General features: G+C 42.4%; 1 protein-coding gene across 1 annotated transcript in view; it reads right to left on the reverse strand.

Moving 5' to 3' along the window:
• agbl4 (AGBL carboxypeptidase 4) overlaps positions 1–25,087 on the reverse strand; it is a 162,879-nt gene that overhangs the window by 129,762 nt on the left and 8,030 nt on the right. The window contains exon 3 of the mRNA XM_057038951.1: positions 18,878–19,002. Within this exon, the coding sequence (XP_056894931.1) occupies positions 18,878–19,002 (125 nt within the window). The remainder of the gene's footprint in view (positions 1–18,877; positions 19,003–25,087) is intronic.

Raw genomic sequence — 25,087 nt, forward strand, 5'->3', positions numbered from 1 at the left:
GATGAACTTTCTGGTAGTCTGTGCAGGAATTCTTTTGTTACACAAACTGACTGCAGCAGCAGCAGCCGGGTGGCTGGTCTCTTGGAGGTTAAGAGGCTGGATGTGGAGGACCTGGCTAGTGTGGTTACACCTGGTCTGCAGTCATCAGTCCAGTTGGATGGAGTGAGAAATTTTCTGATATGCCATTGGAGATGGCATTCCTGCAGTCAACATGCCAACTGCAGGCGACATTGTGCTGGGTGATAAAACATTTTCGAGAGGCCTTTTATTGTGGACAGCCTGAGGCTCACCTGTGCAATAATCATGGTGTCTGATCAGCATCTTGATATGCCACATCTGTGAGGTGGAGGGATTATCTCAGCAAAGGAGGGCTCCCTAACACAGATTTAGACAGATTTGTGAACAATATTTGAGAGACAAATCCTTGAGTGTACATAGAATAAGCGAGCACATAGAGAATTTGAAGAAACAGTACTGCTAATACAAAGCTTTTCATGTTTCATTTTGCGCAGTTAAACAGTATTTTCTAAGTGTACTTAATGTTGATTTTTCTCTTAAAAATGTGAAGCTTTCTTAAAAGTTGATACAAATTTTGGCTCCTTATAGTTTCATGTAACTGGACGAGGCCGGCTGTGTGTTACTTCACTGTAAAATGTCAAAATTATAAAAACAGATGACCCTGATAGTGAGAATGACTTCGAAAATTGCTGACTGTGGCTATTATGTTTCAGTCATATTTGGTTCATTAATCTGAGAAGGTGAGAGCTCGGGTTCAGAGCCAGCACACAGATATAAAGCTACCAAAGGTCACTCTCATAAACTCTCTGGAGGAGCTGATCCAGTCTCAGCATGCCAGTTAAACCAGCATGTGCAGAATACTCCAAGCATTTGGGATTTGAAATGCAGCATTGCAATCTCTAATTTACTGGGATGTTTCATTAACATTCATCATGCCTCTGAAACATGTGCACGCATCTTCAAGCAGAAACAACTTGCGTCTTTGCTGGCACACATATTAAAAGCAAAATATGAACTATGAAATGGAGGTAACCTGACCTCAGACATCCATCATTACAGCCTCCGAGGAAGGAGGAAGGGCACTGAGCTGTGTGAGAGGTCTAGGCTGGATATGAACTAGGCTAAACTAATCATCATCATTTGTGACTTGAGACAAGGTTAGTGACTCAGTTCAGCAGGTAACTAGTCACCTATGAGCTGATTTATTTTCCAGAGAGCTGATTATATTTTGTGCTTATATCTGTAAAGAACCCTCCATCTGGCAGTGCCTAAAACCATCAACACTGCAATTAAAATGCAATTATCACCTTTCTCCTCTCCCTGTTACACAGTATTTCCTGGAAAGTCTTTCCATCTGTGCCACACGCACACATTTACTTGCACTTGCATACACACAGCAGTCATTTTTTTCCTCCAACCTCCCGCATGCGTTCAGCTGCATCTCATGTCAGTGTTGAACAGAAACCAACGCCCTCTTCCAGCAACCATCAGCTCAGCCTTCTCTGCAGTCTGCACATTTTACCTGAACATGGACCCTGTCTCACTATGTTGCTATCAAACTGGTTTAAGTTGACAGGACATTGAAAGCACCATAAAACAGAACAATTTCTCAGTGAGCAAATTTGGGTATACATTTAAGCTACAAGTTCCTCTTGAAGTTTATTGAAGTTGAATTAATTAAAATGGTGTGTGTGTGTGTGTGTGTGTGTGTGTGTGGTGTGTGTGTGTGTGTGAGAGAGAGAGAGAGAGAGAGAGAGAGAAGAGAGAGAGAGAGAGAACGAGAGCCAATGTGTGTTGGGGGATGTGTATTGAGCTGTCCCTCTAGATATAAATCCTTAATTACTTCTGACTAAAACTGTAATTAACATACATCACAGCTGCAGCCTCACCTCAGTGTGTTTCCTCTGTCTCCACCTGTGTCTGCGTGTTTGTGCGCGGGTGCACACGTGCTACTGCGCCAGGACCAGATAAATAACCGCTGCATGCAGCTCGCCAGCGCAGTGACATGGGGAGTTCGAGGGAGAAAAGGCAAGATTAGCAGGGGAGGGGGGAAATAGGTATGCTAAAAAGAGTAAAAGAATGTTTGCACTGCCAAACAGATCAAATGATGAAAGGAATGATAATCTTGACTATATATGAACAAAAATCTAACAATCTTTGGCTTATCACTAAAGTGACAGCAGTGGATTTACCAGTTGAAGCTTTACGAAGATGACGTTTCCATGTCATTCCCACTGGTTTGAGACCGCAGTGCACACGCATGGACAGCACGTTGCCTGTTATTGTTACATGTCAAGACATGGAGGGAGATGCAGGAAGAGGTGGGATGACAAATAGTGGGCTGCTGAAGGCATTGGGGTTAAACACAATTGTTGTTGCAGAAAGAGGACATTATTGGAAATGGGTTTGCCACCATGGGCGCCTCTGTTGAATAGCTTTTTCCCTCCTCTCAGGGTAGGAATGATTTCCCTCTGTGCACACGCACGCACACACACACACCAACACACACCATATCCCATGAGAATTAAGTAGATGTCAACACAGAGTGGAGGGAATCAGGATGCAGCCCGGGATGTTACAATGCTGTGTAATATATCATAGTAGGTGCATGTTAAAGACATCATGCCCCAGTCACTGTTGCCAGTGCTTCCCAGTAACCAGGAGCTCTGCAGGGATAGGGTCCCTCTGCTGCAGTTAAATGTCTTGGTCTTTCTGTTCATGCTAATTTTTTGTTTTCCCTCAAATATGACTGGTAAAACTGGAAATATTTGAAATAAAATCTCACATGTACAATACAAACCAAAGGATGATTAAGCATGAGTGCACACTGGAGCCAGACAAATGAAATAAATGTTATTTTATTCCTGCCTTTTGTTTCTTACAGACCTGCTTCGATAATAAACACAGATTTAATCTGATTGAAGGGTAAAAAAAGGGGCTTTGAGCTCAGAAAGGGGCAGACTTATTGATTCTCTTGACATTGGGCTGTCCTTGGCTATAGAGGCGTTCTTTTCTCTCAGCTCTGATTACCGATGTGTGGTGTGAGCCACCCTTTTTTAATCTTATCTGGAAAGATGTAACATTAAGAAAACATCTGCTATTATAACAGGAGAGCACCTTCATCAGGATCTTATCAGGGGTCATGGAAAGTCCTGTGGAATATATTGGAATGTCAAGTGGTCAGTAAAACAACAAAACATGGCTACTTCCCCTCAAACAAAGAGCTGAATGGCAGTCCTTTTTCTCTGCTTGATCAGGCTAATATCAGTGAGTGGCGCTTCTCAAAGAGGGAAAATGGACGGACAACAGAGGCCCCCTCCACCACAAACCTGAGGAAAGCACCAGGATTCAATGGTGCTGACTACCTTCAAGTTAAATGTTTCTGGGTTTCAGGTTTCTCAGTCTGATTTGATTAAGCTATTGTCATGTGTTGAATACTGCACTCAGGTTTCTTGCCTGTCTGATTGATTTTCAACATTTTGAAAGATTACTTCTCATTTCATTTTATCGTAGCATTCATAGAAATAAAAAGGAAACAAGAACTAAATCCTGACAACTTAGTAGATTGACACGAGATCTACAAACATGTAAACACGTTAGTTGATAATGTGACTGAAATTTGCTCTTCTGCAACCATGAGGACCAGTTGGACCAAAATGTTCTGCACGAGCGCTGCACAAAATCCTCACCAGGGAAGTCAAGTGGCACGTTTAACACCATAAGTGGAGGGGAAAGGAGGTACAGTATCTCACCTGCACACAAAATACAGTGCCATGTACAAATGTGTAATAATATCTATGGTTTTAAGCGCTCGGTTGCTGTTAGGCTATTGTTGTGGCCTTTGGCCGTAAAAGGTCCAATAACAAGCCGAAAGAGTGTAAATCACCACCTTTGGTAGCGATTGTGGGATGATTTCAAAAATAACTGGATCCCGCTGCCATGCATGGGTACTTGGACAATTACAAGAGTCCAATTACAGGGCTCAGTTGAGCTACAACCGTTGGCTGTGTATGTGTATGCACCGGCTTACAAAATCAGCCTACAACTACGTCTTTACTGAACATTTGCCAACACATCAGTAACAATCACCACCCTGTCCTCATTCATCAGAGTGAGGCACTGAGGTGATGGCTTCTAACGCCACCAAGGCTGAGACTTTGTGGGCGGACTGCACCCATGACAGTGACTGTGACCCATAGGAGAAGCACTACATTTCAGAGCCTGAACACAGGGAGCAGCATTAAATCCATCTCTACCTTCAGAACAAATCTATGGCGTTGTGTTTTTAGCTGATGTGTGCTGCCTGATTTATCAGCGTGTATTTCTTACAATCAGAACAGGTTGCAGAGCGGCTCGGAGCTGCAGCTCGGCCCCAGCCACCTAAATCAAGACAGAGCTGTTGTCGGCTGTTGTGGAGGGGACAAGGAGAGTGTTAGTTCCCTTATATTGAATTAAGCAGAATTCCCCCAAGATCCACATTCAGGCAGGATTCAGGTCAACGTTGAGATGACAGGCAGTGCTGTATTGATTTCTCCCTGTTCCCAATCATATTACTCGTCTTGTGCAGGCTAATTTGATTCCGTTACAGACAGTTCACCATTCAGTTCATAATTACAGTGATACCAAATTACAATATATCTCACAGACAAATCTAATTAGGGGCTTCACACTGTGCTGTTTGATTACATCAAATACCTATTGTTGGGTGTGTCATGACAAATTCATGGGTGTCTGCTCACAGGCTCAATGTGTTAAACCCACCCCAAAACAAATCAGACTGATGACACAAATACAAAGACTCGGGCGTGCACAGATTTCTGCATGAACTTGGTCGAACTTTTAGTTTCCATTTCCCTGCCTTTTTACCCTCAACAGGAAGTATCATGTGTCGTGGTGGGCCATTTCTGCGTTCCCCTGAAAGTCATGGTAAAGGGCAGATGGCTCTGTTCTGACAAGAAGCTCAGCCTGCAGCATTGATCTGTTTACTAATAGCTGGTGGAAACCCGAGAGTGCCTCCAGCTATGGAGAGATGAATAATAAATGACTTTTTACATCTTTTTTTAGCTGTAAAGTGATTACTGAAAGTCCATTCACTGATGTAATACAACACTTTCTAACTCACTGTAAGTCTCAAAAGGAGCCTTCCAAAAACGGGTTTCTCGTGATATAGACTTTAGGATAATGGTTGACATCAGGATTAAAAAAAGTTGATAACAAAAGTGATACGATTCAATAAATGTGTCACTTTTGTCCCCAAATACCTACTGTACAACAGCAAAATTGTCAGGTGAATTTGGCTTTACAAATAAACAAATAAAACCCACCTCAACATCAACTATGCTGCACAACATTGGGCAAAAAAATGTGTAGAAGAGACAAACAAGGGATGAGAGATAATTTAGATAAAACCACAAAAACAGAGACAAAGATCAGACAGAGGAAAACAGAACACTTTAATCTACCCCCCAGCCACACCCCCCAAGGCTTCAGAGAGCGAGAGACAGGAAGATAAAGACATGGCTAAGAGAGAGAAGGAGAATAGACAGAATGATAGAGACATTGATATAATTGAATGTGACTTATTCCTAGCACCCACCCAGCACTCTGTCCATCTGTACAAAACCCAGAACACATCAAATGGATCAACACCACACTCTCTCTTTCACCCACACACACTCACCCACACACAAAGAGAACATCTGGAGTGTGCACCAATGGACCTAGCCTTGTGCCAACCTGCCTAATAGCCTATGGAGTCAATTATAAGAGGGGAGAAATGTTCTGGCTTAATCGCTAATGGTGCCATCTGGATAATGGCAGATTTTAGAGAGGAACTTTTGCTTCTTCCTCTTACCTGGTCATCTGGGGATGTCTCATCTGATCATTGGCCTGTTTCTAGAGCAATGGAGTAGAACCGAAGAGTCCAAACAGTTTTTCATATTTTAATGATGTCCCTATTTCTTTTTTCAACCTCAACTAGCTATGATAAATGGCTCTTTTGCTTGTAAGTTAGAGCTACCATCACTTTTCAACATCTACAATTATCTTGCTAAGTAGAAAGAGGATTGGTTTTTTTTTTGCCTTCAGTGTGTGTAGAAAAAGTCTGATCTAACATTGTAACACAACTTTGACAAACACAACAAAGACATGAAGGCAATTTTCCTCTGGAAGAATGCTAATGTAAAGAGAAAGAATCATTTTTCATTTTTTCATTGAAATTCTCAACTGCCCCACAACTGCCTGTGTTGTGGCATTTTAACTCAGATACAAACCCACCATTGCCCAGAGCACAATGCAGCAGTATCAATTTCCCCTCTACAGCAGGTGATATTTTAACAAATGTGCTCCAGCCTCGGCCGGCGGAGCTGAGGGCCAGAGAGGTGCGGGGTTATTTATCGAGACCTGGGGGGAATGATGGCGGGGGCAATGGGCAGGCAGGTCGCAATGCACGCAGGCAGGCAGGCGAGAGATGAGAAGACACAGAGATTGTCCTAAAAACACAGGGGAGTAGAGGGAGTCCATGGGCGCAGGGAGATGGACGAGAGTGGGATGGTCGGGGAGCAGATAGATTGAAAAACACATTTACTTAGTGTCTGGCATCGCAGGTCCAACAAATCCAGCTTGGCATGAAGGACAATTTGGAACCCAACCGGGCAGTTCTCGGAATGAAGGACATCAAGGAGAATTAAGAGAAGAGCAGGAGAAAATAAAGCAGCTGCACAAGTTCAACTACAGATGTTTCTCATATTTAATAAGACGGATCCTGCTCTGTGTCTCTGATTCCATACATGCAGGCTTGGAAAAATATTGTGCTAATACAGTTACCATGTCAGATATGCTAGGTTTAAGACTGTTCTGTACACCTGGCCTCATTCCGAATGGGTTGAAATATTTTGTTTAGAGCTGCAGTGCTGCTCACTGGTGAGACAAAGAATGTGTGGTGAGGTCCCAGCGCAGCAGGTCTGAGTGTGATGCAGACAGCATTAGGAAAGGAGGTTTTTCTGCACCGAGTAAATAAACATACCCAAAATCCAGCAAGCCGCTTTTGAAGGCTGTTCTCCACATTTCCATCGCAGCCAAAGTTGATTTCACCTGTTGTGACTGTGCTCCTCTACTTTAACAAACCAACATTTCAATTGCAACAATTAGAAGTGCAAACCAGTTAAATAGTTTACAGTTGACTAATCTAAAGCATGTTAACAAAAAGAAAACACATTTTAAAGAGTACTATGCAGAGTTGGAGGTACACCAGTCTGTATTTTTGTACTGCATAGAAGTCCCATGCAGACGTGATGACAACAGCAAAGAGCAGGATTCTCATTGCCAACACATAGTTATATTTGACAGGAGGGACGACTGTGTGATGTTGACAGTCGTATTTGTATTGGCCTTTACTGGCCTTTGTATTTTTGTTTTTTATCTTTACTTCAGAATCAGATTGAAGAGATCCGATCTAAACAATGGATGATTATTTCTTTGTGTCAGTTGCACCACTGTGTGTTCTTCACGCTGAGTGTGTTTATGCAGAAGCGTGGGTGTTATGTTACTGGTGAAAGAGCAGAAATCTCAGGTGTGGTGTCGTTTGGACTGAATATAGGCATACGTGAGCGCACGGTGAGCGTGCAATCAGGGCCTGTAAGCAGTCAGACAGTGGAAATAAACTACCTGCTTTGCTTGGGAATGGATAAAAACCAAACAGGAGAAAAGCATTTAGATAGCAATGTGAAGCTCTGGAGGGAAATAAATCTTCCCTGTGCTCACCACCACTATATATGTTTTTAAGTAATTGTTTATCATTTATTGAATTCTATAGGTTATGAAAATAACAGATTAAAAAAAGCTTGCATTAAAAAAATCAAATGGTGCCATATTTATGTCCTCCCTGACCACGTCGGAGTTAGTTTACTTACAATACAATATAATTTTTTAATAAAGAAAGGTTTAAATGGACTTCTCCGGTGGACTAACACTTGTTATTATGTTACTTGTTTTTCATGATCCTGTAAATTGTTTTTTTTTTCGAACTTACCAAGAAATTGTTATTGTTAAACTTAAACTTGTGCCCACAGTCTAAACATCTATAAATGTCATCCGCTCTAACAGCGGGGTCTGGTTCTTAGACCGACACACTACACAATCCACCCCTTACTGAAAACTGGGACGCCAACAGGCAGCACTGTGACTGACAGCAAAAACAAATGTGCGCTTGATGTGTGCGGGTGTTATTATTTGTGCAGGAAGGGGTTAAAAAAATAAGTGTGAGGCTAACGGCAATCTGACAAATGGAGAACTGGGTATATGAAGCATGAAATGAACACTCTGGCAATTGGAAGGCAGGAGGCTTTCAGCACCATGGTCAGCAACAAAGTGCCTGCAACAGCTCACTGCTTGAGCGATGGTATTCACAAGGCTAAAGAGAGAACAAAAGAGGACGACAGAAGAGGCAGAGGATTGTGAGGAGAGCAAGGTTAAACCAAACTCAGTGGAAAATACCAGGAGCACATGGAAGTTTGCAGGAAACAGGCGGCTGCGTTGGTAATCTCTTAATGAATGCAGGATGGTGTGAATATTATAAGCAGAGTGGAATAGAAATGGAAAGAATCATACAGAAAGGTTAGCAATAAATGAGGTGAATTCTATATATAAATATATCTAAATATTTCACTTCGCCCAGGGTGTGTAAAAGCAGCTGTCCTTGCAGCTGTCAGCCTGTCTGTCTCCAGGTGAGGTGTGCAGGAGTTTATCAGGCTACTGCAGAAGGCACAGCTCAGATAAAGTTAGGCGGAGAAAATAACCTCCACCACCCGACTCTCCCACTGCCTGGGAATGTGGCTTTTTCTCATTAACTGTTGTTGTGGTGTGGTATACAGCCATTAAACAGTAAATAAGCCATTAACTATGCTAGCTGCCATGGACACCCAGGCCAGGACCTGCGTTTGTTCCCCAGAAATGGAAGTGGTGAGCCCTACAGGCGCAGAGGCCGAGGTTAATGCATCTGGGTTGATGACAGACAGGCTACGCTCTGCTGCTCCGACAACTCTGCATGTACGCTCACACACACACACACACACACACACACACACACACAGTAATGTAAGACTCCAAGACAATGATAAGAAGCCATATGATTAGCTATGTAGGTATATGTGCTTATACTCTGGATTTAGGTAAAAACAATTTCAAGGTCACTTAACTGTAGGTGTTAAAAATAAATCAAGATTTAAGTTTAATCTAGTTAAAAGTGTTACTGTGTGTAAATTCTCACACACAAATGTGTTTAATACACATATCAAGTATATTTAAAGGGTGAATAACATCACATAAATGCCTGTAAGAAGAAATGTTTTTGGAAAGAATTGACTGACCTTGCAAGGTTTATCCCCCCAAAGCAGAGGGCACCTGACAACTAAAGCCCGGTCACCTTTAATCTCCTAGAAACCAGAAAAACCCCACAGAAGAATCTCAGCCAGCGGGCTGGTTCATCTGAAGTCAACACAGTTATGTAACTGAAACAATTAGCTATTCTAAAAGAACCATATAGGGAAGTGGTTGAAACCTCTCATCAATTTTAAACGAACCAAAACCTCTAAATCTGAACTTAAATCCGAACCCAACCTTGTCTGACCCGACCGTATTTTTTTTAACATCCCTTGAGTTTTTTACTGAATCTCATTTTACCACATTAAGTAAAACAAAATGTGCAAGCTTTCGAAAAAGAACGATCAACCACCTCTGCTGTTGTTGATAAATGTCAAAATAAATAATATCTGTGTGGGCTGAGACGGGAAAAGAAAAAAAAAGGACTTAAAAATATGGTGTCAATTCTGAAAAGGCAAAAAGGCTTGATGCCAGAATGAAAACATCCCTTCCTATCAGCGCGTATCAGTGAGCGACAGGGCTGGTGTTATTCTAATAGACCTGTAATTAAAGCCTCCATCTCATCTCAATCTCATACTTGGACACACATTTCTGTTCTCCAAAACACACACACACACACACACACACACACAAAATGGAAGCACAAAAATGCTTTGTTCCTCCTACCCATCTTTCGTCCATCAAGAGTGTGTGTGAGTGTTTGTGTGTGTGCGTGCACGTGTTGGGGGGGTTAAAATCATTCTTAATTACACATTTGTCACATGAATAGCATGCTGCCTACTTTGTTTGAGCTCTAGCAGCCTGATTAATTCAGCAATCCTCACATTCCAACTGCTCATTAGACACAAAACTTCCACTCGACGCCGTCTTTTTATCTGTGCCTTCCCCCATTTCATGTTCCTTCCTCAGCGTTGTCTGTTTGGTCCTCGACAGTTCCGTCTTTTTATCTGCGTGTCCTGATGTACGCTTGCCAGATTCAGTAGCCACGGAGGCAGCTTTTTTTTTTTTCCCCTTGGGGAGCTGTGATTTGACAGCGCACATGGGCTGTCAGTGTTGGCTAACTATGATAGGACAATTAAAATGAGGGGAACATGCTGTATTGTGCTATTTATGTAACTCTCCTGGAATTATCTGTACAGGAATCTAGGCCTGTCATTAACAGTTATAAAATCCATTATCTGAAAGTCTTTGTATGTTGAACTTGGGTCTTACAATGTATGGCTTTAACCTTAAACTACAGCATATATTTCTTTTTCTATATTCCCTATAGTTCCATATACAATACATAGGTTTTAAACCACAACCTATTCTTTTGATTTATTCTAATAAGTGCAGACTGTAAAAAAGGCCTTTCTTTTGCTGTAAAATGGTGTTCAGCTGCTTGTTCTATTTCTATCTCTGATTCCTTTGTGAGCTTACAGGAAAGCATGGGTCTACTGCATCCCCGGAGAGGCAAAATCTTGACACAAGAAAGATAAACAACATCTGTTTACTCTCAAAATCTCCAGCAAAAACTGCCTCTATGGTGGAGATATCCCACATGCAGGCTGGACAAACAGGCTGAACGGTCTTTGTTTTACAGCCGTCTCCATTTTCAGGATGTTTCAATGAATAGCCATAAATTCTTATTTTCTTAAGATCTTAGCAAGAAATGGCTTCTTGTTGATTTTTCTGTTCGTGCTTCGATACACCTCATGGTGCAAGCTCAGGTGTATTCAAATGATAAAGTAAATTGTTGACATTTAAATGTGACTCAGACAAATCCATATTTTGTCCAAAAATGTTATCCTTTCGTGAGGCTTTTGGTTCACTGTATTTACATGATTATTACAAATGCAACACAAATGCTGCTAAAAAAGAACAGGGCTTGGTGGTTAATTGCAGTTGCTTGAATAAAAGTCCCTTTTTCCTAAAAAAAATAAGGTATTTTCAAGGTTAAGTGATGCAAATGAAATGGAATTCAAAGCACATTTTTAATGGAGAGAAATGGTCACTTAGCATAGGGCGGGACATGTGTGCTTACTATCGAGACATGAAACATTCATAGCAGATAAGATCAAGGAATTACAGACAAAAACACACACATACACACAGCCGTGATTTATGGAGGCACGGAGTGCTGACACCACTTACTACAGGTGGTGTCAGGAGATACAGCTCGGCATGAGCCATAACCCATCAAACACACACACATATTGTAGTCTGGCGTCAAGGCCAACACATTATATCACACTATATGAGAGTATTAGTGAGTGAGCATGTACGCACTTACTGCCAGAGAGGCTATAAATGTCTCTCCTCACAGCATGCTCTTTGGGATGGCGTACGAACAGCAGGTCGCCCAGTAAGTGTCACCGACTGCTCATGGAGTAAATTAGCCCAACCAGCTTGACCTAGCCCCATGGGGTGTGTGTGCACTGTCTCAAAGAGTCTTGCACCAAAACAAGAAAGTCCCTAAAATCAAGTGTTACACAGAGAAGGAGGACGTTTGGCTTGATTAAATTATTAAACCACACAAACAAAAGAACAAAAGCAGCATCAAAGAGGCACTGCGGCTCTCCTTCAAAGCTCCTCACTGTTCCCTAAATACAGAATACACACAACGTCCTCTCCCCAGCCACTGGTTGGCATAATTAGCTAAATGTGTGCATTTGACTGTGTGTTTGTGCGTGCGCGCGCACGTATGTGCACCGTGATTGGACCCGTTCCTCCAACTGCTATCTAAAATAACCAAGTGGATAACGGCCGTGCGGTGCCAGATTCCCCAACCCCCCCCAACACCAACACACACACGCTTCCTACGTGTCAGCACATACACATTAAACAATACTCTAATTACAACATTTATAACTCCCCCTTGCCTCCTACACCTCTCCAACCCCCAACGCACAAATCTGTGAATCTGGAATTGAATTTAGCCCAAGCTGAAGGCTGTGCTGGCATGAAAAGACTATTTGATTAGAACGGCAGTTGTTTCATTTGTGGTGCAGCAGATTGCAGAGCCTCTCTATCCGGTGTGCAATCTGTATTCATTACTGGGTGTAAAAGAATGATCCATGTCCTGACACCGTGCTCGTCATCTCATGCAGATGCACAGCAGCTCCAGCAGGCCTCTCACAGAGCCACTGCACCACGGCCTCCTCACACCCCTCAGGAAGGCACTCCTTCCCCAACTCTTCATCACAGTCTCCCACTTTTCTAAAGGTGTAACCTGTGTGGGAAGGTTAGGTGTACACGTTTTAGCACAAAGGAAATGTACGCAAACAGAATGAACTCAATTGCAGCAAATGGATTGAAATCAACTTGTGGGAAAAATATGAGCCAAGCTAGATGTCTAGATGTTTCTGTGTGATCATTTTTTAACGCAGCTTTATCTGAAAAGGACTCTCTGATCTGTGTCCCTCAGTCCTCCCACTCTGACCACATTCATTGCTCTCAACCGCTCTTTTCATTCCGAGCCGTAGCTTCCACCCCTGCTCTCCCTGTTCAAGGACTGAAAAGCCTCCTGCTCCCCCGTCACAACCAGATCTTCAAGTCCAAAGATAAAGATGGAGTGACTGCGAAGGTGGTCTTTTTTGTCCTTCACAGGTTAATTTCCTGCTGTGTCCTTTTGCTACGTGCTGTTTTCATGGATGTATTCAAACTCTAATGGCCCGGCAGCACTCACACAAACCCAGCACCATAACACACAGTTTCAGGACGTTGGAATTCAAGCCAGGCCCTTATTTAGAGTAACCAGTCATGTATATCTGCATTAAAGCACATGTGTAGCCCATTACCTCATCGCTGGCTCCAAAAATATCAAAAGGCCGTGTCTATGCAGCCTGCCTTGGCCTCTGCCCTTCATCAGTGGTTCGGCACAAAATAAACCCTCTGCAGAGAATCCAAGCCTAAAGTGACAGGCTGCCTCACTGCATGCTGCACAAAGGAATGACTGCTTCCTCCCAATGAACTTCAATTTGTGTGATGGCCAACATGACTGTGCTCACAAGTCCACAGTGATGGGTTACCTAACCAGGCCAGAAGTAACGTATGTAATATTCTGTAATATTTGCCTATTCATGCCATTTGGGAGCTCGAAGTCACATCTTACAGCATCTGACGTGAATATTGCTATTGAATAAATCTCTTTGAAATGGTCTTAAATAATTATACCTGCCATTATTGATCCTTTTGGTTTTATCTTCCTATAGGTGGGTTCAGTCATGAGGATCCAGCATTGGAAAGAGCACTTTTGGAAGATGTAAGGGAGAAGGCATTTATTGCTGTTTTTATATGGTGCCATGGTAAACTTTTACATAAATGTATTTACTCTTTCCATAAAAGAGTTTAAATTAACGGAAATGCTCATGAGGAGAGTATCTGCCTCATTTCAAAATATGCCTTTAAGCTCTTTGACTCATTCTGAAAAGGAATCAGGCTAAAAATAAGGCAATGAATTTTGATAAGGTACCTTGCGTCAGCGGAGATAACCCAGGGAAAACTCATTTTGCTATCAGGGAAACGACATGAAAATTCATTCTGCACTGTTGTCATATCCTTTTGTCCGTGTCATTATAAAGTGATCTGGGGAGCATCAGCCTTGACAATAAGGAAGGATGTTTTAGTTTGTCTTACCAGAACAAGGTCACTTATGATACCCTATGCTCTCTGACACAGCTGTCTGATGCCTTGTATGTCTTTCAAAAGCGCACAAGTCTTTCTACAACTTCCCTCTGGAGTTTGAAACTTGACTCCTAAACTTTCTGAGTCTTTCGACTGTATTTGAAGAGAAATAATCCCTTTTTGTAGTATCACTCACAAAGCAATGCCTTTTCCTCTTTGAAAAGGAGTCCACAAGTAAAGCATAAATGACTATCTACGTTGTGCCATATGCAGCAGATGAAACGGGGAACTAAAAGTACTTTGAAGGACTGAGTAACTAGGCCGGCCTCTGTGCTGAGGTTTTAACTCATACAGGACAAGCCAAGCCAGGACTCTATCATGCAAACAGTGCCCATACTGACAAAGAAAGAGAGCAGCTACCAGCTAAAGTCCACACGGTGGGCAGGAGAACACATATGATGTTAGTAGTCTCTCAAACACTTTCTCTCCTTAATATGGAAAAAAAACAAAAGTGACTCCAAACTGCTTTGGAACCATCTGTACTGCGTTTTAACAAAGCCCAACAGAACATTTATGAGCTTAAGTGTCTTATAGCTGATAGATATCTGACACTGATGATATTTAAACACAAAGATAATGTTCCCTGTAGTGTGGCAGGAGCAGAACTACACAACCCCGATGCCCCTGAAAATAATTGGATTGGGAAATTTCTAAACTCTGGAGTGTGCATGTGAGAGGATCTGAGTAATGGTGAAAGTGTGAGTAGACCTGATCAGAGGGTGCCTAAGCTAACATCTGCTATAGGTAGACAATGTATGGTTCAACCACGCAAGCCTTCCAGCTGCCGTCTGAAATGTCTCGTCAGAGCTCGTATTTATCTTTTGCTCCTCCCTAAAGACTTGACAGTCCTCAAGTTCTGCAGGATATTGCAGGCAGGGTGGTGCAGGGATAAAAAGTTAACAGAGGAAAAAGGCTTCAAGAGAGAATGGGAAAGAAAGGTAACTAATGGAGTGTCCCTAAAGACTGCAAACCAGAAAAAAGCAAGAGCAAGATGGGCGAGGTTTAATGTGTTGCACAGACATGGAGCTGAAACATTGTCCAGAGCCCAGATAAGAGCTTTATTACAGCATGGCGTGATGCTGACTTCCCAGAACTGCTGCCAACCTGCTCTGGTTTTTTTTGATAGAGGGAAATATATTGCTTGCATGAGCAAGTCACTGCTCCTCTTCCTCCTCCTCTACCTGAAAAAAAACCCTTCATCTCTTCCTGTTTCTGTCTTCTGTAGTGAAAAAAAAATCAATGTGCATGACATTCATTACCCTGCTCTTGTAATGTTCTCTGCCAGCCTGCCCAGCTCCATACTTCCCACTCTCTCACTCTGACTTCATTCCTCGTGCCATACTTTAGCAGACAGCAGACTTAATGATTTATATTTCAGACTGATAAGTAAATTACACATCAAGAAAATGACACTTTGTCTGGAACATTTGAAGGCCTTTTAAACCCAATTAGGCATCATGACATGTGATGTCTGAGGCACAACTTTGAAAGCTGTTCATTTTTGGAGATGATTCCAGGTACGTGAAGATAAATATGTGAGTAGACGTTCACAACACCATGAACCTGCTCAGCTTTGACTGGTGTCTGCAACTGTAGCATGATGGTGGCTCTGCTGGCTTCTTGGTAACACGGGGGCCTGCTCTGCTTCAGTTCCACCTCTCCTGATTATAGAGAGTAGCCAGCCTGCATGGTGCTTTCCCCGGATAATTGAGACTTACAAATCACCCCTGCAGCAATTGGAGGAGTTGAAGGTGCTCGGCACAAGGTTTTACTGCCTGTCTTCTATGAATGGCTCCCTGAAGGCTCCCATGATAATAGCTCACAGCCGTGCCCTTCACGGAGCCTGACATCAAGCACATCCCTGCAGCAGAAGGGAATGGCATATCAACTTACCCAATGGGGTGTCATATCATCTCATTCACTGGTCGCAGGGCCTAATATAAGCAGAAAATGAGATGAAACTGTCGTTGCAGGCACATCAACTTGAAATTCCCTCAGTTCATACAAGAAACTGAGGAACGCTGTTAACTTTTGACTGTGTTTACGCATCTGTGTTGTAAACACTGACTGACTGCTTCACCTCATCCTGCCCTCCATCAATCTAACAGCACAGTGAGCAGCGGATGTCTCTAGACAGGTCTCTATCAGGATGTCGACTCTCATTTAGGCCATTTTATCTCTCTTACTCACGAGCACCCTGCAGTCCACACTCCGGTCCCATCCTGGAGCTCCTCCCTCTCCACTCAGGTCGTTACACCAATTTTGTGAACACTTATTGTGCTGATGTGAATTCAAACCTTGTTTCCTTCTCTCCAATAACAAAGGAACACTTTCATTAAAGGATAATGTAGCCTTCAGTCACACAGCTACAAAAGAAGCTTTTCTTACAACATACAAGCCAAATGCAAGCCTGTTTAAAGTCCTGCAAAAATGTGTTAAATGTGCCAGGTTGTACAGATTTTCTCTAGAGTGGGACCCAGTCAAGTGTTAAACCAATGACAGAAACATTGTCTGAACTGTACTATATAATAGCCAGCTCATGGAAGATTAGCCTGATTTAAATGGAGCAAGGTGGGCAGCAGTTACATGAGAAGGTAACAACAATCTGCAGTCAGGTCAGGTCAGGTCAGGTCAGGTCAGGTCAGGTCAGGGGCGGACCATACAAATCCTGGTGAATCCAAGTAATAAAATATGAACCAATACCCACATGTTACTGTGTGTAAAAGTTCACTGAAATGCTAAGGCCTAATTATCTTTCTAGCTCAGTTTATTTGAATTCTCATGCAAATTTGAATAATATTAATTCGCTACATAACTGAAACTCTGGAACAGACAGACACAACCCAAAGAAAAACAACCCTGACAAAAGGAAAGACTGATGAAATCAGTCAAAATAAACAGCAACACTTGCTCAGTGGTCAGAAGAGTCAGAAACAATTTCCTAAGAAATGATGCAAAACCTCCAAAAACCGCATGGATCATTAGTCCCAACAGCACCACAATTGGTCAAGGCTCATGTGGTACAGTCAACTTTAAAAAAACAACACAAGAATGGACACACAATAAAGACACATCCATCTATCCATCCATCCAGCCATCCATCAGAACCAGCGCTACGGTGAAGCCAATTTCCACAAAGCTGCTAAGCTGATTGAGGCAGACCGAATCTGCTTCACCAGCTTACATTCCTTCAAAATGGCCATCTCACTTCCAATATCACGGGCTTTTACTGTTCCCCATTCCCCTGGCTCAGGCTGAGAGTTAGCAAGGCTTAGCTGGATGAAACACTCCAACAGCCCAGTTCTCCCCAGGAAACCACTGATATCTCTGTAGCACAGACACTCCCATAAAAGCACACTTCATGTACAGCTGGCGTGGCTAGCCAGCACCCAACAACAACAACAACAATAATAATAATAGTGGTAATAATAATAATAACAGTAATAATAATGGTAATAATAATGGTAATAATAATAACAGTAATAATAATGGTAATAATAATAATATTAGTAATAATAATGATGATAATAATAATGAAGATACAGGATTTTATAATTGTATGCACATGAATATAGTCTGATCTCAGCATTGGGTGTATACATGCACACACACAGCTTGGAAAAATGAACAGGCAGCACTTAACCACAACACCTTCTACTGGAGTAGATTAAATTCACACAAGGCCTCCCTGAAGAAGGAAATTGGACAGATAAGAAAAAGATTTTCATGAAAGAAGGTTCAGGGGGAGAATCCAGACAGAGCGTGGAAGTGTGCGATGGAAATGGATGTTCACCTGCTCTGGTCATCTGTTCGCTCGCTCTTGCATGGACCGCTGCTCATATTGTGTTCATATAATATTTATCAATCTCTCTGCTGTTTATTGTGCCACACTCGCCGCTTCAATCACTGTTTTTTCCTCCCGTCTCACACTTTCTCTCTGTCATTTTGCCACAGCAGCAAATATCCTGTTGGCCAAGGCTGCGGGCTGCTGGTACTGGTCTATCTGGTGCTGGGATCGATCCAGCTCCAAGCTGGGGCCTCCCATTCATCTCAGAGCCATAAAATGTGATTAGTGCTGACTACAGCACTGCGGGGAGATGGGCTGATAGGCCTGATAGCCTCAGATAGGCTAGTCTGGACAAAGTACAGGAAGACAACAGCAACAGCATGCTGTGGGTTGCTGCCATTTCCTGTTTTATCATTCTCTCCTCAGTGTTTTCTCACCCTCATCTTTGTAATTCTCTCCCCCTCCTATGTCTACTCTCCTGACTTTATTGACTGGGTATCTTTAAACCTTCGGAGTTTGGCTGTGCTCAGCGTTCAGTATAGATGTGGGCAAAATGAACCAACAGAGTAACTGTTGTGTTTACTGCAACGAGACATTTAACTGGGAGCCTACATCCCCTTGAAGCCACGTTCAGTGTCAAGTGTATCTCTGTGGCATGTGACTGCCTCTGCCAGCCAATCACGGGACTCAGAGTCAAACTCAGAGGGTGTGACAAGAAATGAGGTAGGAAACAGAGGACTGCAGCTCTCTTGTGAGTAAACAACTGTCTGGTGCACCGAGAGACATGCAGAGTCCCTGTGCAAAAAGAGGAGCCTGCATTTTATCTTCAATTATGGAGATTTAATGGACTAGATCCCCACATAATGATGTGCTACTGGAATACCATATAACTCAATGAAGGTGTAACTTCTGATAAGTTAGAGATTTAATGGAGCACTTATACTACATAATAAAGAAGCTATTCTATAGAATAAAGCTCTGCACTGGGGAAAAACATTACTCTTTATGATCATGCCACGATATGCTGACCTGAGTCTCGCAGACGTTCTCCACTGTGAAGTTGAACCACACTCTGAAGCGAGGGTTGCAGGTATCAGGGCGGACGAAGAGGTCAAACTCAAACTCACTGATGTAGTCAACACGGCCGAGGTTTCCTGTCAAGACAATAAAAAACTTCTATTAGTGCTGGGTAGAGGACACAGCCAGCATTCGACGCCACCTTGAAGCCTTTCACCACAATTTCCCACAATGGACAATAGCACAGAGCGACTGTAACAGGGCGCTGAAGGTTTAACGGACAGATGTTGTAAGTCATTGCAGGAATCTGCTGCCTGGCCTTCTATTGTATGCATAATCAGATTTTACAGTTTGTCACATCTCCCCAACCAAATCCAGCGGGAGCAGCGGCAGAGAGACTAACGGACACATCTGACAGACACTACGCAGCAAGAAGATCCAGATGATCAGTGAGAATCTAATTAGTCCAATGGGAACTAGTCCCTCTCTAACAATTCTCAAAGCTGTCTATAATGGCAACTATGGGTGCTTGATGATTACAAGACAGAATTTTTAATGGAAACTCTTGTGATGCAGGCAAAACTGAGCAGCAAAATCAGCAGGGTTATTCTAAACTACTGTTTAACTTAACAACTATTAGCTTCCTTAAATGCATAACCATAGCAAATAAGTTCAATCCCCTATCTGGCCAGATGTCTCTCACCTCTCTATATAGCATCTGGATGCTAAGGACCACAGGATGGACACACACCCACACACACACACACACACACACACACACCACACACACACACACACACACACACACACACACACACAGAGCCAGTCTCCAGGAGCTTCCCAGCCAGCTAATGGTAACCCATATCGTTCCAAGAGGGGGCCTGGGAGGAGATTTCCTCTGATAAGCTAACTGAGCTATGCTGACACACATATACGTATTTGTCTTTCATCTAAACTGCTGCTGCTTCAGTGCAGATGAATTAGTGTAATATAATGTAAGATAAGTATAATATATAATATAAATAATTGACTGTAAGAATGCAGGTTTAAAAAAGAAAAAGGAAAAGAGGGGCCTTATGAAAGGAGTAGTGTAGAATATGCAAATATAATAACAGTTATGCGGTAAATGTAAATTGTACAGTTATGTGTACACCCCTGCTTTCCTAAATGTCAGAAAATATCATGCAACACTTCACACCCTGATCTTTCAGCAGTCTAAATTATTTTTACACTTTTAAAATACTCTGATTAGGACACATCAATTCTAGGGACCAGGTAACATTATCAGCGCAATAACTCAGTGCACGACTACACTAAAAACATTAATTAGACAGTTTGATAAGTGTGTGGAGCACATCAACTAAATAAGGGATCATGTTTAATGACAGCTGAAGCTCAGCACCGAGGAAAAGCAAGAGAAGGAAGTGTGGAAGGTTGTGTAAATGTCGCCAGCTGCAGCTAGCATGCGCTGCCAAAGAGATGGACAGCGTGGCAACAACTGTTCCAGACGGATGTGTCAGAGAATCGATCATCTTTCATGGCAACATCACAGCTATTCGCGGAGCTGACACTGTCAAATACAGCCTATTAGACCCAGCTGAAAATGCCTTCCAAAGGTCACCCTACCAATCAGAGGCTTAATTATGCTATTGAAAGATGAAAACACAACTGACTCTGTGAGGATTTTTCCCCTCTCTTGTACTTATTATAAGATTTTAGATGAGCAAAGCCTTGAAGAGCATTACCATAAAACACGTCTCTGATTTGTGACTACTCACAGAAGTTCACTACAATCAGTCGGAGAAAAAAGCACTGCAAATAAAGATTAAAAAAGTCACACGACAGACTGCAGGTCAAAAACCTTCACTGCATTTTACTGCTTCTATTTTATGAGGCACATGTAAAGACCTACTTGAAACAGACAATCTTTTTTTTTTTACTTTGTTCAGAAGTCTTTAGAAGGAAACCACCCGCAGCAACCTGTGTTAACTGTTAACAGTAGATGTGGACAAAATGTAAATTCTTGCACTGTAAAGAAGAGGATGGGAATTAAAGGGTCGTTCCCAATGTTACAACTGTTACTGTCAATCATGTCAGCATTGTGAAAATGAATACACTGGCAACAACCGAATGCATCAGGATATTTGGATTGAACAGATTGGACTGCATCAGAGAGGCTTCTCATCCTTTATTTATTGAAGGTTGGATGAAAAGTTCCATCTCTTCCTCAGCAAATTCTGACCATTCCAAAGTCACCACAGTGAAAAACAGTCTGAGGTCATCCCATAGTCTATGGTTTGAATACATCCTCTTTTTTTTTTTACAATTTCATGATCAAGAGACAGAGGTCACACTGAGTGATGCTGCCAGTGTTCATCCCGATTTGGAGGCTGAACACAAACAAAACTGGGAGTGACCCTGGACAATAATGCAGAGCCTGAAGCTCAGGTTGGCTCACTGGTGAAGTCCAGTTTCCTGCACCTGAGACGCCTGGCCAAGTTTAGCTCATTTATTTCTCTTTATCACTTTATTTGAACTCACGCTTTGATGACATCGCAGCTTGATTTCTGCAGTGCCCACTAGGCTGGTCTTAGCCAGACTGTCTCTCCCAACATCTCACTATCTGTCTTTTAGTCCGCGCCCAGAGCAAGAGCATATTTCTCCGCTTTTAGCGTCACTTCATTGGCTTCATGTTGGCTTATGAATTAATTTATAAATGATTTTATTTGTTTTTGAATGTCAATCCAGCTGACGGGTCTGCTCCATCCGTACGCCCCCACTGGGCACTCAGGGCAGCAGGTCAATCTTTCGTACATTCTGTTGTTGTAAATTCCTTTATATGATAAAAGTGAGTGGGGTTTAGAGCATAAATGGCCACACACATGCAAGATAAAGACCAGGCTAGCACAATTCTGCGTGGGAACGGTGTTGAATATGCAGCAAAGCCATGGACGGCTGGGTTATTGAGCCTGACATTGAAGGTCTGATGTGTGAAATAGCTTCAATGGTGGAATTATGTGTTCAGCCTGTGGAGCAGCAGGGATATGACATGTCATTGATCCCAGTTTTAATTTTATGGTGTCTACCTCCAGATTCAAATGCCTTTGTGCTCTGATAGCATGCCCCTTTCAGATATCCTATATCATTGTGTAATTAACTAGAGTGGATCTAGGGTTTTTCCTTATTCCTTCGAATATTAATAATAAAAATGATGTGGATAAAATAATATAGGGTGTGTTCAAAGCTGAAAGGTGATGCACAGCAGATCACATATTTATCATTTTTAGTTCTGTGTGGTCAGACATGGAGGTTCAAATGAATCTAATGAACCAGAGACGGAGGAGAGATGAGGAAGAGAGAGGCAACTTTTCATGCTTGAGATCTCTTGCATGAATCCTCTTGAGTGTCATTGTTCTCCACATTCTTCGTCGATGGTGTCTTAGCATGTTCTGCTGAATATCAATCTGGGCCCGGAGGGAAAACTGGAGCAGAGTTTAGACATTAACAAATTGGTTTTCAAAGACCAGCTTAGCCTTGTTGATGCAGCCCGACAACACAAATCGCTGCTTCTGAACACAATTCTACATGTGGCAGAATTTTGTTCAGGAAAATCCAGAACAAAAATCTCTTCCTGTCCTACTTTACCTTTCTTTTTTGTGTGTGTGGCAAACACAAACTGAGGGAAAACAAGCCCAGCACAGAGAAGAGGCATGGTCTTTTTTTTGCTCTGTGCAAGTAAAAGGTGCCAAAATAAGGTGGCCAAGGGGTCAGACAATCACACTTGCAGACTGTGTGTGTGCTGGAGAGAGCAAAAGAACTTGCCTAATGTAATCCCATTATGGTGGTACAAGAGGAAGCAGTCACAGTGCTCAGCCCACACAATGGGCCTGCCTCGCAGCCTGTAGCTATCCATCGGATGGATGTTTCCTGCCATGCAGATGGATCATCGTTCAGCAGCTCGGGCCTCGGGCCTGAGGTGGAACCCGCTCAAACAGTCAGCCATTAAATTGGTAATAGGCGGTTGTTTCAAAATGAAATAAAGTATGCACTTCTAGTGGTTCTACTTATCAGGCGCGGAGACCATTCGTGTCTGGAATGTGATATTATTTCATCAACAAGTTGCACAAATTGTCTATAAGACACTTGTTACATGATTCAGGGCATAAGACTGAAATTATTATTACCACAAATGCTGGAAAACTGCTTGTTGGTGCCTGAATTGTCCAAATGATGCCTGGATATTGTGTTTAAAATGTTACACCAGGAAAAGAGGAGAAATGGACTGAGCCTGACCAACTCCCCCCTTTATAATGCATTCCATGTTGGTTAGACTGGGCCAAAGTGTTTAAATAGAAGAGTAGAGATTAAAATGCTGTGGGGCAACCAGACAGTCACCTTTTTAAACTTATTTTTGGTTGTGTTTCATTTCATTATTGGAAAACACATCAGTTTTTCTCCTGGCTGCTCTGCGGCAGGAGGATTCCTGGACACATAGGAGGGGGGGACTGATAAAGATAGAATCGATTCCCACCAGAAGCAACAGCAGCCATGGTGAAAGGGCTTCATTTTAGACCTGCAGCTAAAAGTCTGTTTTTTCCTCTGCCTGCCTTTCACTGTTTCTCACGAACTCTCATCTAAAGGCAAGTTGTCACTGAGGCAACATCAATTCCCTGCTTCATGACTTCTTAAAGTCTGCCTGCTCCCTCATGCCTTATCGCTGCATCTGCAGGCAGGATTAAAGAGGTCACCTCTTCCAAGTTTACACAGTCAAAGTGACTAACAGGTCTGCCGACCTGCCTTATGTCTTTTCATCTCTTTCTTTAAACAGGCTTAATAAAAAGAAAAAAGGTGGTTTTCTGTAATTGTGAAATAAATGTGCAGGCAAAGCAAGCTGTAAGGTTATAGATCAATTATAATTAATCAGTTCTACTCACATCTGGAATAAATTCAACCTAGTCACGCAGTCTTAGTGACAGTGAAGCTTTCTTGAATAAATAAGTGATCACCTTGACCTGTGGATGATAAATAATGATATTCTCTGTTTTAGAAGACAAAAGCTGTGTCTGAAAACACACTCTATTTCCTACACACTCATGGGGAGCTTGAGTGAACTACTCAGTGCACTCGCCAGCCTGAAACAACCACACACCTTACATGTATAGCAGTGATGCTAGAACCTTTTCTAAAAACAGGTACCACCAACCAGCCCAAACAATCATATGTTCAGTAAATACAGAGTATTCAATCTACGATGCCAAATGATTTTGTCAGACCTATACTTTGAATATAGAAGTGTCAGTCTATTTGTGAACACTGTGTACACAGGCTGTTGCGGCACAGTATAAAATTATGCAATAAAAGAGTACAATAAGGGAAAATTCATATGTTGAGTCCGTCTCTGCTCCAGTGAGCTCCTTGATGCAATATAACAGTAAGATATGCAGGCAGCCCACACATATCTGATGATGTACAGGCCTGCCTGCGCCTTGTAAAGAGAACACATTTTCTAGCCAGACCTTCATAATTGTATTTTTTTTTCCGTCTGTCCAAAAGGCCCTGGAGCTAGAATGTTGCTTCATCAGAAGTGGTTGGTGTAGTAATGGGTCATAGTGATGCATTCATACTGGGAATGGTCTAATTGTATTATCAATCTCATCCAGACAGTGCCTCAGCCCCACAGCTCTGGACATACGGTTGACAGACTCTTTGCATTAGAGTTGGCTTGTGAACCTTTGGGATATTACAATCTCTCATCTATTTCCAAAATGGACTTTGGCGGCAGCATTTATTTAATCAGACTTTAGGCACTTCCATTCAAATCTCCCTCAGTTGTCACATCTCTATACCACCTGCCTGTCATTCACATGCACCTGCACTGACACTTTGCTGTGTCCAGAGTGTGGCTGGCCCATTAATAAACACTGATTGGAGCCTGATTTGTTTTCCTGTACCATTTTAATGAGGTAATTATCTTGAATCCTATAAAGATCTATAGATCGGATGGAAAAAGGCAGCCAGGTCATCCATTTGCTCATCGTTTCAGGTCTTCTTCAATGACTTTTCCTGCTTATTTTCTGTTTCTTTAGTCTACTGTCTGATTGTTTTTCCCCTCTTCTACCCAGTAAACTTTTCAGCAGCTCCAGTTGTGGAGGAGAGTCTGCCGATATAAAGGCAGAGGGACCCGAGGAGTCCTTGGCAAGCCTGAGGCGAGAAGGAGGTCAA

This window comes from Takifugu flavidus, chromosome 7 (assembly GCF_003711565.1).
Source record: "Takifugu flavidus isolate HTHZ2018 chromosome 7, ASM371156v2, whole genome shotgun sequence".
Classification (NCBI taxonomy): Eukaryota; Metazoa; Chordata; class Actinopteri; order Tetraodontiformes; family Tetraodontidae; genus Takifugu; species Takifugu flavidus.